The sequence below is a fragment of the Helianthus annuus genome, chromosome 11, assembly GCF_002127325.2.
Source record: "Helianthus annuus cultivar XRQ/B chromosome 11, HanXRQr2.0-SUNRISE, whole genome shotgun sequence".
In the NCBI taxonomy this organism is placed as follows: domain Eukaryota; kingdom Viridiplantae; phylum Streptophyta; class Magnoliopsida; order Asterales; family Asteraceae; genus Helianthus; species Helianthus annuus.
In genome coordinates, this window is record NC_035443.2 from 25,903,952 (window position 1) to 25,924,191 (window position 20,240).

Here is a 20,240-nt window from a genome sequence, read left to right on the forward strand (position 1 = left end):
AGTACGTTTACTAGGATGTAATGGTTGTGGTTCGGCAGGTTTTTGAACAGCAGCCACAATTTCTGGAATAGCATGGGCTATTCCTTGGGCGATAAAGTGCTCAATATCTTGTCGGGTTATATATTGATCTTCCGGTTCTTGCTCAGATTGATTTACTTCATTAATTGGTTCATTGTTAGCGTTTTCCATCTGCTAATTAGTAGGAATTTATTAGTGTCTAACTTATTAATAATAAATTTAGCACAGATGAACACATCAATTACTACAACATACAAACATAACCAAAATTGTCGATTTCTCGACTTTCATTTTGTTATTGTATATTGTATATGCCTCCGTACACACCGTATCTTACAAAGTTTTATTGCCCATTTTACAGAATCAGTTTTACTATATTAGTTATAATACAGACAAACTTTTTCCAGCCCTTCCTATCTTTTGGTCTACTGGCAGTTTCAGTAACGACGCTCCCTCTCGTCGTACTTCCAAGAGATCTGCTCCCCCATTTCCCGGATCCTATTCCCGGTGCCTATCAGTTCTTCACCAAACTGACGTAACTCAGCTAAATTTTCATAGCTCATTGGCGGATTAGGGATAGGTTCTGGATCAAACTGTGGGAGAAAACTATAGGGACTATTAACTATATTTTGGAATTGCCAGTCATTAGTCCACCATTCCTCCATTTGGCCTAATGGTCTGGTGTGAACTAGTGGGTCTGGAATAGCTGGTCCTAGGTTTAGTGGGAATTGGGCTGTAGCAGGATAAGAGAAGAAATTATCGTTGATAGGCTCTAGAACATCACAATTATCCAGTAGGCGGTCTATTTCGTCCTGGAACGTGATTTCCTCAGACTGTTTAGAGCTTTCTCCGATCTCTATTCCCTTTTTCTTTAGGTCTATTCCTAATTCCTTTTCTGGTGGTTTCGAACTTTCTCCAGTTTCTATTTCCTTTCCCTTGTTCATGCTCATAGGATTTTCTATTTTAGGAAGTCTCCTAGTGGTTGGTTTCCTACGGCGTACTTTCCTCCACCCTACGTATCTTCTTTTCTTTTTAGGTTTGGCTTTTTCCAGCGGTGGAGCTTTGAATTCCACAGGTTTTTCTATGTCAGCAATGTAACCAGTAAAGTCGTAAGAGACTTCGATAGGCACTGGATATAGGTTGAGATTCTGAAATGCTTCCGATATCTCATTCATGCTGCATAGTATATATGCAAAATACAAGAATGCAATGTTAAAACTTTGGAACAAAGTTTAACAAACAAACACTGAAGTTTTATTGCATACTAATTTATACAAAGGACAACAGAAATAAACACATTAGGATTTTATTTATTTACTGGATTGTGATTTCTCTTACTAGACCCAACTTATCGGATATTTAGAGGTTGGCATTTTCTGCTACAGTAGCTAGCATATAGAGATTTGCCTATTTCTTGTCTATTTTATCTTCCCAAGGTGTACTATTACCCAACTCTTGGACTTCTGGGTTAAACCTAACTTTCTTGGTTCGGGGTTTCTTTTTCTCCTGACTCTTTTTAAGTATCGAATCCCTTTTCTCTGGGGAAAGAGGATTCTCATAATTTGCCTTGCGGACAAAGATTCCTTCTTCTAGGTTTACTGGATTTTTAGAAGAAGATGCAATATCTAATTTGTGGTAGATAGCAAACAGCTTTTGTTTACCCATACTATAACTAACAAATAATTAGTTAATACAACAAATAATCACAGAATGATAACTAGTAGGATTAAGTATTTTGTCAAATACTTAATTCCGTAATAGGCTTAAATCAGTGGCTCGATCAGTGGCTCAATAGTTATTAATTATTAGCTCTGATACCACCTTCTGTCACGCCCCCCGACCCACCCTGGACGGAATCGGGAGCCGCGAGCAGTCCAGTGGTACCCGTGGTATCTGATTTATGCGGCAGCGGAAGTCTTTTATTACAGGATCTTTTCACCGTAAAAATGCTCGTTTAATATATTATACAAAGTTTTAGGGATAAATTCCCATAATTTACAATATGTTGATTCCACACAGAAATCATTATTTGCTAAAACATGTTTTATTTATTTATTCACAGTGAGCCACTTTTCTGAGCTTGTAGTGCTTTACTGCACTTTTCCTGGATCACACAGATCACCTGAAACATGTTTGGAAAAGGTTTTATCAGCGGGGAAATACTGAGTGAATCATTCCGTTTTTCTAAAAACGACCTGTTAGTTATAAATTACAGTATTGAGGGGAATTACAATGTTTCTAATATCAAACCAACTACCCACAGTATTTGTCACTCGACCATCCATTGGCTAGCCCATTTGTCCAATGGTGTCTGTGACTGTGGTCAGATCACCCCTTGGCCACCCGTTTGTCCAAGTGTGACGGGAAATAAGTAATGTATACAAAACCCCACATACCGGCTGTAATATGGTGATTACATAGACTTAATCCCTATAATTATAACCTTTGAAAATAACTTGGAGTTTTGTAAACTTACTCACAAACTGTGAGAAAATAGTTTAAAAGAAGAATGACTCACATTGCAGATTAACGAGCAATAGATATAAGCCTACTGATTAGCCTTGATTAAACCTAGTTTAACACAATGCACACACAGGCAGGTTAGTAACTAATACAGCAGTTACGTCAATTCACGAGATTAAACCCTCACAACGATTAATCAGTGCAATACTCGATAATTCAGTCGGATTCACAATGAATAACAGAGCATAGTCCGAATTAGAACAGCACTCTAATATTCAAGTCGAAATCACGACAAATAATCAAAGTACAAGCTCAATTCGAGCAGCACCCGGACTATCGTTGGATAGTTATAATCGATCGGACCTTGTCGGAATACTTGTTCTGATTCCTTGTCGGAATACTCGTTCTGATTCCTTGTCTGTGTTGATTACCCTCCACTGTGTCAATTTCCCTCGACTGTGTCGATTAACCTCGACTGTGTCGATTAACCTCGACTGGGACTCCGAAGCACTACTAGGTACTAGTTTTGACCATGAGTGGGGTTCGGCCGTACCCGTTAGATCTAACCCTCGTCCCTAATTAATGAATGTTTTTAATGGCTTGGTACTAGTTTTCACCAAGACTTTATGGCATTTTTAGTATTAAGTCTATGCTCACATGATCTAGTATTTCATAGGCATTTCATACCGTTTAAGTATTTGTACATGTATTTCACCCCCGAGAGTTATAAAACCAAAAACAGTTAAAGAAAAGGGGGAGCATGAACTCACTGTTTTGCGTCTTCAGTACTCGTAACTCAAATCTCGTCAGCAAATGCGACTACCTACAATGTGCTAGGGTCTATTAGACGAGCGGGTCGTGCCTTGCCTTAGTATTCATGTTTTAAGTTACGTTTTCTTTATGTCTTTACGTCATCCGGAGTTATAATACTTTTCAAGTATTTGTTTTCGTGTTTCCTTCCCAAGGATGGGAGTATTTCATACATGTATTCTTGTATTCTTGTATTTGTAATTTCCAAAATAATATATTTTCACTTAGAAAATATACGTAGACTTGTTTTGTCCAAAATAATGTATCGTCAAGAGAATATATATTTTTCTTCAAAAATCATATATCTTCTAAATATTCTAAGAAAATATATTTTTACTTCCAAAAGTAATATATTTCCTCTTTGTCAAAAATATGATATACTTTGTAATAATAAAAATCATACTTTCGTTTCTTTTGTATCCAAAATAATATTTACCAAAAATATGTTGTAACGGTACTTCTCGGAATATTTCGTAAGTTACGTTATTGCGTTTGGTTTTACAATATCAAGTGTGTAACTTATATATTTTTATTCCATGTAATTTTTGGTATTATTTTGGTGTTGTAAATTCTTGGTATTTGTAAGTTATATTATTTTCCCTAAAATAATATAACTATTTCACATAATCACACATAATGTCTTAAATGTAAATATATATTCTAAATACATATTTACCCATTTTTATTTGTAAAAACCAACCTCCAATGCTTGTATTTTTGTTACAAAAATCTATGGCAAAGTTTGTATGGAAAATCATAGTTAAAAATACACTTGTAAACACTTGTTTAGAAAATATTTTCTAAGTGTTGGTATTTTTAGAAAATTTTGCTATAGTTTCCCCTAAAAATGGAGGTTTCCATGCTTTCAAGCATATCATTTTCTTTTGTAAAATCATCACCAATCATCAACAAATCATTCAACACTTATCATATGTCAATAATATGAAATTTACACTATGTCATGAACTTGAAACCTTGTAAAAAATTATAGTAACTTACTAGTGTACTTAGTAACTTTAGTTACCCTTCAAAGTGTGACTGATTCTTTAAAAACATCATTTTTAAGGAAAATAGATCTTCACAACTTGTAGTCACATTTTCTAAAAATATTTCTTTATGAATTTTTCTTGTTACACACATGTTTCTACACCTTATTAATCACCAAAAATAAGGTTCATTCATTTAAAATCCAAGATTAAGTAAAACTTGTATTTTTAACTTGGTTTCTTGGTAAATCACTCTTGAAGTTTTAGATCAACAAGACTTTAAACTTACCTTGTTCATCACTTATCAAGAAAACAATTTATTCATTCAAGTTCATGACTTTTGTGAGGATGATTCATTAATCTTTAACACTTTCATCCTCTCATCTTGCTAGATTATGTTTTTAATCATGATCTAGCAAGATCATATGATGATCAACATCAAATACATGAGTAAACAACAATCAACAAGTATAACAACACATAAACATTAAGATTTCTTATGTATTCAAGCTTATGTTCATGTTTCAAGTTCAAGTTTCTTAGTGTTCTTCAAGATTATCATTATGTATCTTCTTTTAACCACTTGAAATAGATGTAAAATAGAAAGATTAGTGTTCTTACCACTAACTCAAGGCTAGGGATGATCAAGAGAAGAAATGAGGTGGATAAAAGCAAATGGTGAAGGTCCTTCAAGTTCCGTTGCTTGCAACCTTCCTAGATAGGCTCCAAACATCTTAGAATATGCTTAGAATGGATGGAGATGGATTAAATATGGAGAGTGTATGGTGGTGGTGTTGGGTCGTAGCCATGGAGGAAAGAAGAAGAAGGAATTGGGTATTTATGGTGAAGTATGAGAATGAGGCATGAACTTGTGGTTATAAGTATTATTTTCCAACAATCAAATGGCATATGGCATAAATGTTGGTATATTCTCCAACAAGATCTAGTAAAATATATTAAGTAAATATTGTGTGGGACCCATGTCCCCTAACCGGCCATCAAAAATGGGGGGGGGGGGGGGTAAAGTGTAACTTTTAATGGTTAGTTACTTAATTTAGTTGGAAAGTAATGGTGCTAGTTAGGTATTTTATGTATTTAATGTTTATTAGATGTAATATGATGTTCGATTATCGTAACTAGCTTTGTAACACTAAAAAAATGCTTCCAGTAATATTTTAGTGTTCCGGGTAATGTACGGTTGTTCGGTTCGATACTGTTCCGTTAATGTGCTAAATAGCGCAGTTTAGTGTGCTTTATGTTATATTTTATGATAGTTTCGATTCCCGACACTTAGGAAAGTATTCTGGACCATTAAACCATTTTTCTGCATTATAATTAGATGTTTAAATGCTGAAAATAGTTGAATTTTAGTTATTTTCTGCAGAATTCTGCACTTTTTGTGTGTTTTAGGCACTTTCCGGCACTTTATCTATCACCTAGAAAAGCATTTTTGTGGTCCTTATTTCCCTACACACTATACTAGTGTATCACTTGGTCTCTGGCTCATACTGGGCCTCAAAATATCGTCTGTCTATGTACTGAACATCGTCAGTGTTTTTTTTTTGTTTGTCTAATAATGGTGCCAATTCTGTTTTGTGCATTATTAGCACTATATCGTGTTACATGTAGCAACGAATATGAAATGCCATTGTACGTATATAACAGTAATCAAAAATTCATTTGTCTTGTAAACTAGATCATGCACAATTATTACAGTACAGATTACTGTTTAAATAGTATACGGATGTACGGAAAAGTGACGGTTGTCATATGTAATACATAAACATGTTTCATACGGTAACTTAGACTTTTTTTGATGCAGTTGAAACTGGAAGAAGTCCATTGGGTAATATTACAAATGGTAAATTCTATAATTTTTTACACATGAATACATTTTTTTCAATTATAATTTGTGTAACATTACAAATGGTAAATTCTTTGGTTTTTTAGACATAAATACAAATTTTATTGTATAATTTGATATTTTATGGATATCCATATTTTTTTTTCAGTTGTTTCTAATGATGTTGAGCATCAACAATCAGCTGAATGAAGAAAATATAGGAAATTACATTTGGATAATAAGAGAAATAATGTGAGTAAGCAATCTTCCATTTCAAAAGACGTTACTCGGTCATTCAATGTTTCAGCATTCAATACAAATGAATGCCGGATCGGAACACCAATGCGTTCATTGCCTTATATCAATACCATCGATCCACGTTTTTGCGCAACCACACCTTTAACAACTCCTTCTGAAGCATCTACTTCAGGTTGGTGGTATGTATTTATGTATTTTCACATTTCTTTATTTTGATTTTGACATTTTTATTATTTTTCGTTGGTATCAAAATATAGGTGTAAAGAGGAAACAAAGAGGTAAACAAAGGTTTTCTACTAATCAGGGTAGAAATGTATATCTTATTCCAATGGTTGACTTATCTTCCGACGATCATATTATTCCTCAACAATTAGCTGAAGATCCATATAAAGGAATTTCTAACAGTAAGTACCTTACACACTTACTACTTTAAGTTCTACTTGAAGAACGTCATTATATTAATTCCATATCCAATAGCACAAAATGATATATTTTTTTATTTTTCAATAATAGATTATTTGGATCATGGTGATCAAGTAGTTGTATGCGACATATGTAATGCTAAGTTGTGGAAAGTTGAGGCTGGAAAAGGAAAGGTTTACTCAGGAAGAACAACTTATATGCTTTGTTGTGCTTATGGAGAAGTACATCTTCCTAATTTTAAAGAGACGTGTCTGGAATATCAAAGTCTTTTTAAGAGTTTAGACGACAAGAGCAAGCATTTCTTACTGAATATTCGTCGTTTTAATTCTATGTTTTCGTTCACTTCAATGGGTGGTAAAGTTGATTCGAAAATTAATAGAGGAAATGCTCCGTATGTATACCGAATTAGTGGCGAGAATTATCATACACTGGGAAGTCTCTTCCTAAAGAAGGTGGTGAACCAAAGTTTGCGCAGCTTTATATATATGACACAGATAATGAAGTTTGTAATCACAAAACCGTATTTAGGTATCCCTGGAAACCATTTCTTTATTTATTTATTTTTATTTTTTTTTTGGTTTTGTGTTATATAAACACTTACTGATACTTTCGCTTTTGTCTTACAATTGCTTTACAGTAACTCAAACAAACCAGCTTCCGTAACTTCTGATTTGCTTGACACTGAACTCATAGAGTACCTTAAGGTGATTTTAGATTCAAATAATGAGCTGGTGAAAACATATAGACGTGTACGAGATCGGTTTGTTGATAATCCTCAAGTTAACTTAAAATTACGGCTTAAGGCAAATAGGTCTAAAGATGGTCGTACATACAACCTACCGACGTCGTCCGAAGTTGCTGCGCTTATTGTTGGAAACATTGAGGAAGCTCTTGATAATCGTGATGTAGTTGTTGAGTCAAAGAAAGATGGTCTACAACGTATTAGCGAGCTTCATCCTTCGTATCTCGCGGTTCAGTATCCATTGCTTTTCCCTTTTGGTGAAGATGGTTACCGGGTTGATATTCTTCATAGAGAAGGAAGGGCATCGACGAAGAAGAAAGAGTCAAAATGTACAATGAGAGAGTATTTTGCTTACCATGTTCAAGATAGAGTTAATCATTTCTCTTTGATTCTTAATGCTCGAAGACTTTTGCAACAGTTCTTGGTTGACGTATATACGATGATTGAAAGTGAACGATTACTATTCATACGTCTGCAGCAAAAAAACTGAGATCTGAGACATATGATAACCTTAAAAAGCTTGGACAAAATGGTAATCCAGATATGTCAAACATTGGAACACGCGTACTACTACCGTCTTCGTTTTCCGGTGGATCGCATTATATGAGGGAGAATTATTATGATGCGATGACCATTTGTAAATGGTTTGGTTACCCTGATTTTTTCATTACGATCACGTGTAATCCTAAATGGCCGGAGATTAAAAGATTTCTGAAGGACACGAAGATTAATCCCAAGGATAGACTGGACATTTTATGTCGATTGTTCAAAATTAAGCTTGACGCAATCATGAAAGACTTGCGAGAGAAATCTTTATTCGGCAATGCATCGGCAGGTAAGCATCCATTTAAATCAATTACTTTATTATATTTTTTTTGGTATGCTACGCTCATAACCATAACTTTGAAAATAAGTATTTTAATATTAATTATCCTATTGCGGTTGTCTATACCATAGAGTTTCAGAAACGAGGTCTACCGCATGCGCATATCTGTCTGTTCTTAAATGATGACACTTCCTTCGGTTAAGCATGTTGACAAGTTCATTTCTGCCGAGATACCTGACAAAAACTTAGAACCAGATCTATATACTCTTGTCAGCGACTATATGATTCACGGACCTTGTGGTGTTGCAAAACCAAATTGTCCGTGTATGGTCGACGGTAACTGTTCGAAGAAATTTCCTAAGAAGTTCTGTGATAAGACTTCTCTAGATTCGAAGGGTTATCCGGTCTATAGACGAGCCGATTCAGGTGTTTTTGTTGAGAAATCTGGTATTCAGCTTGATAACAGAAGCGTGGTTCCGTATAGCAAAACCCTATTGAGACGTTATCAAGCACACATTAACGTCAAATGGTGTAACCAGGCTGCGTCCATTAAGTATTTGTTTAAATACATTAACAAAGGACCAGATAGGGCAGAATTTGGTTTTGTACCAAATGCTGATGAAGGTCAGCTTGAAGATCGAAAAGATGAAATCAAAGAGTACTACGATTGTAGATATCTCTCGGCATGCGAAGCTTCATGGCGCATATTTGCATTTGATGTTCATTACCGCTATCCATCCGTAATCAGGCTTCTGTTTCATCTACCTGATAAACAAAACATTGTATACGGCCCTGACGACGAACTTGATAGTGTTCTACAAAAACCATCTATTTCTTCTACGATGTTTTTGGGGTGGATGGAAAAGAAAGAAAAAGATCCATTGGCGCGCACCCTTACTTACGTTGAGTTCCCAACTAAATTTGTTTGGAAAAAGGATGAAAGGATATGGGATAAACGCATAATAGGCAAAACCATTGGTTGTATTCATTGTGTGAATCCTTCTATGGGCGAGGCATACTTTTTAAGAATTCTTCTTAATAAGGTAGTAGGTCCTAAGTCTTTTGAAGACATTCGTACTGTGAATGGACAAGTCTTCCCAACATTTAGAGATGCGTGCTACGCTAGAGGCCTTTTAGACGACGACAAGGAGTATATAGAAGCTATCAAAGAGGCGTACTACACAGGTTCTGGTTACTATCTTCGTAATCTGTTTGCTACAATGTTAGCGTCTAATACATTATCAAAGCCTGAACATGTTTGGGAAAACACATGGGAGTACCTTGCGGATGGTATTTTATACAATCAGCAAAAGCTTTTGAGGATCGAAGGTACGCAAATTGTTATTTAATATTTTGACAGTTATGTCTTACAGATTAGTGTTTATTAATTTCATTTTTTATTTACAAGAATTTTAAAAATTTATTTACATAAATTTAATAGGTTTGTCTCTTCCAGAAGAACAAATAAGGAACCTAACATTGCTGGAAATTGAGCGTTACTTATTACGTAACAACTCAAGTTTAAGTCGGTTTCCGTCTATGCCTCAACCCGACAGTGAATCAATATATTCAGCAGACAACCGTTTAATTGCTGACGATCTTAGGTACGATGTAAGCGCTACTGCCATTGAATTTGATAATAATTTAAGCAGCCTAACCGATGAGCAGCGTTTAGTGTTTGATGAGATAATTGAAGCAGTTAATAGTAATGCGGGTGGTTTGTTCTTCGTATATGGCTATGGAGGTACTGGTAAGACATTTATTTGGAAGACATTATCTGCATCCATTAGATGTAAAGGCGATATTGTACTAAATGTTGCATCAAGTGGAATTGCATCTCTTTTGTTACCTGGTGGACGTACTGCACATTCAAGGTTTCATATACCTTTAAATTTAATAGAAACCTTGTGACAACTCGAGTTTCCGAGATTCCACTTTTGCATTTATTGCACGTTCACTGTTAGTGTAGTTGCTTACTTACGCAATTGGTTTGCTTTGTAACTGTATACATTGTGATTTGATAAATTGTATTGTGATTATTGCATGGTTATGTGCTATTTTACGAATGTTATGACAAATGCATGAACTTGGTGATGAAACTGTAAATTATATTGTGATGGGTGTGCTTTATGTAAAAGATGATACTTAGGGGGGTGAGTAGAGTAGTTAGTGAAATGCTTAGTAACTCTTAACCCTAACCTCCCTCACAAATCATCTCACAATCATCATACGTACTTTCACATCTCCCTCTACAATTCTCTCCTACAATCATCTTCTTCATCATCCTTGGTGGCAAGCTCTTCATCACTTTTGATCTCTCTTCATCTAGAATCAATCAAAGGTAAACGTTTAATGATTATTTGTTGTTAATCCTTGATTAGGTGATTCATGCAAAACCCTAGTTCTACATATAATGATTCTGTGTTTATTGGTCAATTCTGATTATCGTGAAATGATTATGATTAGTTGTGTAATCACTTGCCTGACAATGAGATGCATGATATGTTAGGACTGTTGATTGTTAATTGGATTACAGCACTGGCCAATGTATGAAATTAGGGCTTCTTGATCGTAAAAACGTAACTGTTACACTGAATTTGAATGTTCGCATGATTGATGGTTGGCCCAAGTTTTGATTTCACATATAGTCCGAGTTTTATTTGTAATGCATAAGGTCCGAATTCTTTTATGAATGATTAACATGGTCCGAGTTTTTAAAGGGGGTATTGGTCCGAGTTTTTATAAGGAATGTTTGTCTGAGTTTTATGCTTATATGCCTTGTCCGAATTTTTTTAAAGAATGAATGATTGGTCCGAATTTTGATAAGGAAAGTGTGGTCCGATTTTTATTAACAACATATGGTCCGAGTTTGTCAAAGCACATGTGGTCCGAGCTTTGTTGATGTCTTGGGTCCGAATTATATGAATAATGTATGGTCCGACCTTGTGTGGAGGACGTGTAGTCCGAATTTCACATGTAATATATGTAGTCCGACTTTTGATGATACAAGGTCCGAACTTTCATTTGAGATACATAGTCCGAATTTCATATGATATATATAGTCCGAACTTTACAAGTGATGTGTAGTCTGAGCTTTGTTAATGTTTATACAGTCCGAGTTTGTTGAGTTGTTAACAGAATCAAGTAAATGTTGAATGAAAAACACTTATCCTGCCACCACTGTATGTATGTTATTGTATGTTACTTATTGTATGTTACTGTATGTTACCGTGCAATCTTTGGCATGTCAATCGGTAAACAATTATCACACGGAACACAGTTGTTTGGATACCAAGGACTTGTAAACCCTAATTGAATATAAACACTTACATCGAGTTTATGTGCAATGTACCCTAGGTCGGGTGTAACGGACCTAATCATTTATTTACACTAGAAGCAATAACAAACCGAGCAAATCAAGGTGAGTTCACACTCTTACCAAGGCATGGGATTCCCGGGGTTTGGGAATGGGACTGAAGGAATGAGATTGAATAGATACCTGTACTTCCATTGTTACTAGACTATCTACCATCGTCCTTGGATGCGCAGGATACATACGTAAAACCTACGTATACTTGTACTCATTACTGTCCTTAGGTTGCGAAGGACACTTACGTAAAACCTACGTAAACTTATACTCACTTCTGCCTCGGGTTGTGACAGGCACTTACGTAAAACCTACGTAAACCCCCGCGTACCACTGTCCTCGGTTTGTGAAAGACACTTACGTAAAACCTACGTAAACCTTGTACGTACTACTGTTCTCGGGTTAAGAAGAACACTTATGGATACAAATAGTCTAGTGTATATGCAACTATGGGAAGCCCCCACCAATAGAACATACTATCGGCCTAGTAGAGCCACACGTTACGAACAAACTTACTATTACGAACTTACTTACTGTGAACTCGCTCAACTAGTTGTTGACTCTCTGTTACATGCCTTGCAGGTCGTTAGGTATACATGGAGCTTGCACTGGGAGGCGCGGTCGTTGTGGACAAGGATCGTGATTGCTTTGATTAAACATTATGACATTACATACTTTATTTATGTTGGGCTTTTACTCATATGCTTCCGCTAAACGTTGAATTTATACTTATGTTTTGAACACCTTTCATATGGATTGGTTTGGTTAAATTACATTTACTTTTACCATTTACATTGTTCTATATGATTGGTGGCTTGATCCTGGTCAGTCACGCCTCCAAGTAGTAATACTCCGCGGGTGGATTTTGGGGGTGTGACAGATTGGTATCAGAGCAATTGGTTATAGAGAACTCGGTTTTAATAAGGGAAAAACGTTTTTATTAAAACCAGACTATAACCAGTACAGTGCTCAACGATCCACAACGACGCCTCGCTCCACGTGCAAGACTCAACATTCTAGGTAATATGGTTTATGTTTATTGCCTACATGCTAGAATTGCATAGAACTTTGCTCGTGGTATGCTTAGATTACATTGCTTACTATTCGTAATTGCTTGAGAACACTTGTGTGCTTACTCTCTTCTGTCATCGCACTATTCGCAAACCTCTCTCACTTATATTACATTTGCTATGAAGATCATGGCCGGACGTATTAACTTGACTCAAGCCCAGTTGACGGCTCTTATCAACGAACAAGTTGCTGCGGCACTTGCAGCTGCACAAGCAGGTAGTATACCCTGCAGTTGTGACTCACACTAGGACCTTTAGATCCTACAGTTCCTAAACCAACTCTTGTGTTTAACCTTGTCCTGTTCTTATATACACAACAGGTCAACACGCTCAGCCACCTGTTTGCACTTTCAAGAATTTCATGGACTGTCGTCCAAGCACGTTCAGTGGCACGGAGGGAGTAGTGGGACTCCTCCATTGGTTCGAAAAGCTCGAGTCGGTATTTGAGATGTGTGAATGCCCTGAGGCTCGCAGGGTGAAATACGCCACTGGTACTCTTGAAGGAATTGCGCTAACTTGGTGGAACGCGCAAGTTCAGATTTTAGGGTTGGCAGCTGCTAACGCCACCCCTTGGAATGATTTCAAAGAGCTCATTAAACGGGAATACTGCACACGCGACGACATCCACAAGTTAGAAGTGGAGTTCTTTCATTTGAAGATGACTGGGTCGGAAATTGAGGCATATACTAAAAGGTCAAACGAGCTGGCCGTTCTGTGTCCAACTGTGGTGGACCCTCCTATCAGACGCATTGAGTTGTATCTCAAGGGGTTGGCACCAGAAATTCAAAGCCACGTGACATCGGCCAACCTTGCTAACATTCAGGATATTCAGCGCCTTGCTCATCGCCTCACGGATCAGGCAGTGGAACAAGACAGGCTGCCTAAGCGCATCAGCGCTACTGCTACCGTTACCACTTCTGCTACTCCTGCTACCCCCAGTGACAACAAGAGAAAATGGGAGGGGGATTCCAGTAAAGGTTCAGCTTCAGTTCAGTCTCAGGTGCAACAGCGAAAGACTGACAACTATCAGAGCCCTAGTCAGCAATCTTCGGGCAGTCACAGGCAGGGTGGTTATCGAGGGAACCTCCCAAGGTGTAACAACTGTAACAGACACCACAGTGGCCAGTGCAACAAGGGTCTCTGTCAGAGGTGCCTCAAGATGGGTCATGAGGCCAAGGATTGTAGGAGCCCGCGGCCTGCGAATCAGAATCAGCAGCAGCAGCAAACACCACAGAATCAGCAACAGGGCAACAAGGGATGTTTTCATTGTGGCGCTGAAGGTCACTTCAAAAGACACTGCCCTCAGTTAAACTGAAACCAGAACAACAACAACAACAACAACAACAACAACAACAACAATAACCAAGGCAACGGAAACAACAACGGTGGGAATAACAACGACAACGAAGCTAGGGGACGTGCATTTGTGCTGGGGCAGGGTGATGCCAAAAATGATCCCAACGTAGTTATGGATAAGTTTCTTCTTGACGACTTTTATGTTACTGTATTGTTTGATTCGGGTGCGGATACAAGTTATATGTCCTTGAAAGTTAGCCAAATGTTAAAACATGCACCAACTCCCTTAAACACCAAACATGTCGTAGAGTTAGCTAATGGTAAAAGTCTAGAGGCCACACACATAGTTCAGGGTTGTAATCTTATCCTCGCTGGTCAGACTTTCTCCATCGACCTCATTCCTATAGTTCTGGGTAGTTTTGACATTGTCATTGGTATGGATTGGTTATCCAAGCAGCAAGCAGAGATCCTATGTAAGGAGAAGATCATTCGTATTCCTCGTTCTGGTAAAGAACCTCTCGAAGTTCAAGGCGACAAGAGTGGTGCTGTGGTTGGCATCATCTCCTTCCTGAAGGCTCAGAAATGTTTACGAAAGGGTCACACTGCCATTTTGGCACTAGTTACTGATGCATCAACGAAAGAGAAAAGAATAGAGGATATCCCAGTTATACGCAATTTTCCTCAAGTGTTTCCTGAAGATTTACCTGGTCTACCGCCTCATCGCCAGGTCGAATTCCAGATTGAACTAGCTCCTGGAGCAGCACCTATAGCTCGCGCACCGTATCGATTAGCTCCAACCGAACTGGAAGAACTGTCAAAGCAACTGCAAGAGCTCTTGGATAAGGGCTTTATCCGTCCTAGCTCTTCGCCTTGGGGAGCTCCAGTGTTATTCGTGAAAAAGAAGGACGGTACCTTCAGGATGTGCATAGATTACCGCGAACTAAACAAGGTGACAGTGAAGAACCGCTATCCTCTGCCGCGATTGCTGACTTATTCGACCAGTTGCAAGGGTCGAGCTACTACTCCAAGATAGACTTGAGGTCAGGTTACCATCAGCTGAGAGTCCGGGATGAGGACGTCTCTAAGACGGCATTCAGAACTCGCTACGGCCACTACGAGTTTCTAGTCATGCCATTCGGGCTAACAAACGCACCGGCAGTCTTCATGGATCTTATGAACAGAGTGTGCAAGCCTTACCTAGACAAGTTTGTGATTGTTTTCATCGACGACATCCTGATCTACTCCAAGAGTCAGGAGGAGCACGAGCAGCATCTACGCCTTATCTTGGAACTTCTTCGAAAGGAACAACTGTACGCTAAGTTTTCAAAATGCGACTTCTGGCTTCGTGAAGTTCACTTTTTGGGCCATGTGGTAAACAAGGATGGGATTCATGTTGATCCATCCAAGGTAGATTCGATCAGGAACTGGCCTGCACCGCGTACACCAACGGAAATACGCAAATTCTTGGGTTTGGCGGGTTATTACAGACGGTTCATTAAAGACTTCTCCAAGATCGCACAGCCGCTTACATTGCTGACACAGAAAGGTGTTACCTATCGTTGGGGTAATACACAAGAAACGGCTTTTCAATACCTAAAGGATAGGCTTTGCAACGCACCTATTCTCTCATTGCCAGAGGGCACAGACGATCTTGTGGTCTATTGCGACGCGTCAATTCAGGGTCTTGGTTGTGTATTGATGCAAAGGGATAAAGTCAATGCCTATGCTTCGTGGCAACTTAAAGTTCATGAACGGAACTACATGACGCACGATTTAGAGCTGGGAGCTGTTGTTTTCGCGCTTAAGATATGGCGACACTACCTGTACGGTACCAAGTGCACTATCTACACCGATCACAGGAGTCTCGAGCATATCTTCAAGCAGAAGGAATTGAACATGCGGCAACGTCGATGGGTTGAACTACTGAACGATTATGAATGTGCCATCAAGTACCATCCAGGCAAAGCCAATGTTGTGGCTGACGCTCTCAGTCGAAAAGATACTTTACCTAGGCGCGTGCGAGCACTGCAGCTTACTATTCAGTCTAGTCTTCCTGCACAGATACGAGATGCTCATGTAGAAGCATTGAAACCAGAAAACGTAAGGGCTGAAGCCTTACATGGCTCAAGGCAACGATTAGAACAGAAGGAAGACGGCGCCTACTACGTAACGGGGCGTATTTGGGTCCCACTATATGGCGGTTTACGAGAACTGGTAATGGAAGAAGCTCACAAGTCCCGCTACTCGGTACATCCAGGTTCGGATAAAATGTATCACGATCTTAGAACTACGTACCGGTGGCCTAGCATGAAGGCCCACATAGCAACTTACGTCGGCAAGTGTTTGACCTGTGTGAGGGTCAAGACGGAGTACCAGAAACCCTCAGGACTACTTCAGCAACCCAAGATACCACAGTGGAAAAGGAAGAAATTTCCATGGATTTTGTTACTGGCTTGCCTAGATCCCAGCGTGGGAATGATACTATTTGGGTAATCGTGGATCGACTCACTAAGTCTGCACATTTCTTGGCTATCAAAGAAACGGATAAGTTCTCTACCTTAGCAGACGTCTACTTGAAAGAGGTTGTTTCGAGGCACGAAGTGCCAACCTCTATTATTTCAGATCGTGATGCACGATTCACTTCAGAACTATGGCAAGCAATGCACAAAACTTTTGGCTCACGGCTAGACATGAGCACAGCATATCACCCTCAGACGGATGGGCAGTCTGAGCGCACTATCCAGACTCTAGAAGATATGCTTCAGGCGTGTGTTATTGATTTCGGCAGCAGCTGGGAAAAACATCTCCCGTTAGTAGAGTTTTCGTACAATAACAGTTACCACACCAGCATACAAGCCGCTCCATTCGAGGCATTGTACAGACGTAAATGCCGGTCACCTCTCTGTTGGGCAGAGGTGGGGGATAGTCAGATCACAGGTCCAGAAATGGTAGTTGATGCTACTGAACGAATTGCACAGATACGACAACGCATGGTGGCAGCTCATGACCGTCAGAAAAGTTACGCTGATAAGCGCAGGAAGCCACTCGAGTTTCAAGTTGGGGATCGAGTGCTACTCAAAGTCTCACCCTGGAAGGGTGTGGTTCGTTTTGGTAAACGAGGCAAGCTCAATCCGCGGTATGTTGGACCGTTCAAAATCATAGAAAGAATAGGCAAAGTGGCCTACAAACTGAACCTACCAGCAGAACTCGGTGCAGTTCATAACGTTTTCCACGTGTCGAATCTGAAGAAGTGTCTTTCAGATGAGACCCTCATAGTTCCTTTGAAGGAACTCACTATCGACGAACAGTTGCATTTCGTCGAGGAACCTGTTGAAATCATGGACAGGGATGTTAAGGTCCTCAAGAACACTAGAATACCTCTTGTACGAGTTCGTTGGAACTCCCGTCGTGGCCCAGAGTTCACTTGGGAACGAGAAGATCAAATGGAACTCAAGTATCCCCAGTTATTCCAGAACAATGCAACTGCTACTGAGGCTGAAGCTACTACTGAATTTCGGGACGAAATTCCAAATCAACGGGGGGATGATGTGACACCCCAGGAAAACCAGTAAACGATACAACTTAACTAGCTTCCTCAGTAACCGCATGCTAAATTTCGGGACGAAATTTCTTTCAAGTTGGGGATAATGTGACTACTCGAGTTTCCGAGATTCCACTTTCGCATTTATTGCACGTTCACTGTTTGTGTAGTTGCTTACTTACACAATTGGTTTGCTTTGTAACTGTATACGTTGTGATTTGATAAAGTGTATTGTGATTATTGCATGGTTATGTGCTATTTTACGAATGTTATGACAAATGCATGAACTTGGTGATGAAACTGTAAATTATATTGTGATGGGTGTGCTTTATGTAAAAGATGATACTTAGGGGGGTGAGTAGAGTAGTTAGTGAAATGCTTAGTAACTCTTAACCCTAACCTCCCTCACAAATCATCTCACAATCATCATACGTACTTTCACATCTCCCTCTACAATTCTCTCCTACAATCATCTTCTTCATCATCCTTGGTGGCAAGCTCTTCATCACTTTTGATCTCTCTTCATCTAGAATCAATCAAAGGTAAACGTTTAATGATTATTTGTTGTTAATCCTTGATTAGGTGATTCATGCAAAACCCTAGTTCTACATATAATGATTCTGTGTTTATTGGTCAATTCTGATTATCGTGAAATGATTATGATTAGTTGTGTAATCACTTGCCTGACAATGAGATGCATGATATGTTAGGACTGTTGATTGTTAATTGGATTACAGCACTGGCCAATGTATGAAATTAGGGTTTCTTGATCGTAAAAACGTAACTGATACACTGAATTTGAATGTTCGCATGATTGATGGTGGGCCCGACTTTTGATTTCACATATAGTCCGAGTTTTATTTGTAATGCATAAGGTCCGAATTCTTTTATGAATGATTAACATGGTCCGAGTTTTTAAAGGGGGTATTGGTCCGAGTTTTTATATGGAATGTTTGTCTGAGTTTTATGCTTATATGCCTTGTCCGAATTTTTTTAAAGAATGAATGATTGGTCCGAATTTTGATAAGGAAAGTGTGGTCCGAGTTAGGGATGGCAATGGGTCGGGTTTGGGCCGGGTTTAGGTAATCCCAAACCCAAACCCGGTTAGATAAGCTTGTCCCAAACCCGTCCCAAAACCCGTCGGGTTTCTAGCGGGTAAATACCCATCGGGTATCGGGTATACCCGCGGGTTTCGGGTAAACCCGTTAATTTAAGAAAATTACTCGTTGGGTATACTCATCTCAAAAACCATTGGGTATTTATCGGGTAACTACTAACCGGTTACATTTTGTATTGTCATTATAAAAATATATATCAAATAACTACAACATATACGGAATAGAATACCTATATGTGTAGAAAATGGATGTATCATACATATACATATTTAATAATATAAAAGAAATTATATCGGGTATACAATCGGGTAAACGAGTACACTTTATCGGGTAACTGGGTCGGGTAAACGGGTATATCTCTAAATCCTAAACCCGTCCCAAACCCGCGAAAAAAATAAAAACTATTCCCAAACCCGTCCCAAACCCGATTAACCGACCCCAAACCCGTCCCAAATGTGTCGGGTTTCGGGTTTACCCAACGGGTTCGGGTTTGATTGCCATCCCTAGTCCGAGTTTTATTAACAACAAATGGTCCGAGTTTGTCAAAGCACATGTGGTCCGAGCTTTGTTGATGTCTTGGGTCCGAATTATATGAATAATGTATGGTCCGACCTTGTGTGGAGGACGTGTAGTCCGAATTTCACATGTAATATATGTAGTCCGACTTTTGATGATACAAGGTCCGAACTTTCATTTGAGATACATAGTCCGAATTTCATATGATATATATAGTCCGAACTTTACAAGTGATGTGTAGTCTGAGCTTTGTTAATGTTTATACAGTCCGAGTTTGTTGAGTTGTTAACAGAATCAAGTAAATGTTGAATGAAAAACACTTATCCTGCCACCACTGTATGTATGTTTTTGTATGTTACTTACTGTATGTTACTGTATGTTACCGTGCAATCTTTGGCATGTCAATCGGTAAACAATTATCACACGGAACACAGTTGTTTGGATACCAAGGACTTGTAAACCCTAATTGAATATAAACACTTACATCGAGTTTATGTGCAATGTACCCTAGGTCGGGTGTAACGGACCTAATCATTTATTTACACTAGAAGCAATAACAAACCGAGCAAATCAAGGTGAGTTCACACTCTTACCAAGGCATGGGATTCCCGGGGTTTGGGAATGGGACTGAAGGAATGAGATTGAATAGATACCTGTACTTACATTGTTACTAGACTATCTACCATCGTCCTTGGATGCGCAGGATACATACGTAAAACCTACGTATACTTGTACTCATTACTGTCCTTAGGTTGCGAAGGACACTTACGTAAAACCTACGTAAACTTATACTCACTTCTGCCTCGGGTTGTGACAGGCACTTACGTAAAACCTACGTAAACCCCCGCGTACCACTGTCCTCGGTTTGTGAAAGACACTTACGTAAAACCTACGTAAACCTTGTACGTACTACTGTTCTCGGGTTAAGAAGAACACTTATGGATACAAATAGTCTAGTGTATA

At 38.7% G+C, this 20,240-nt stretch overlaps 1 protein-coding gene across 1 annotated transcript; it reads left to right on the plus strand.

The window, feature by feature from the left end:
- The first annotated feature begins 8,551 nt into the window (after window positions 1-8,551).
- Window positions 8,552-10,280, plus strand: LOC110887907. The gene is made up of 2 exons (XM_022135466.1): window positions 8,552-9,698; window positions 9,811-10,280. The coding sequence occupies exons 1-2, from the start codon at window positions 8,552-8,554 to the stop codon at window positions 10,278-10,280; spliced, it is 1,617 nt and encodes a 538-aa protein (XP_021991158.1).
- The last annotated feature ends 9,960 nt before the right edge of the window (window positions 10,281-20,240 follow it).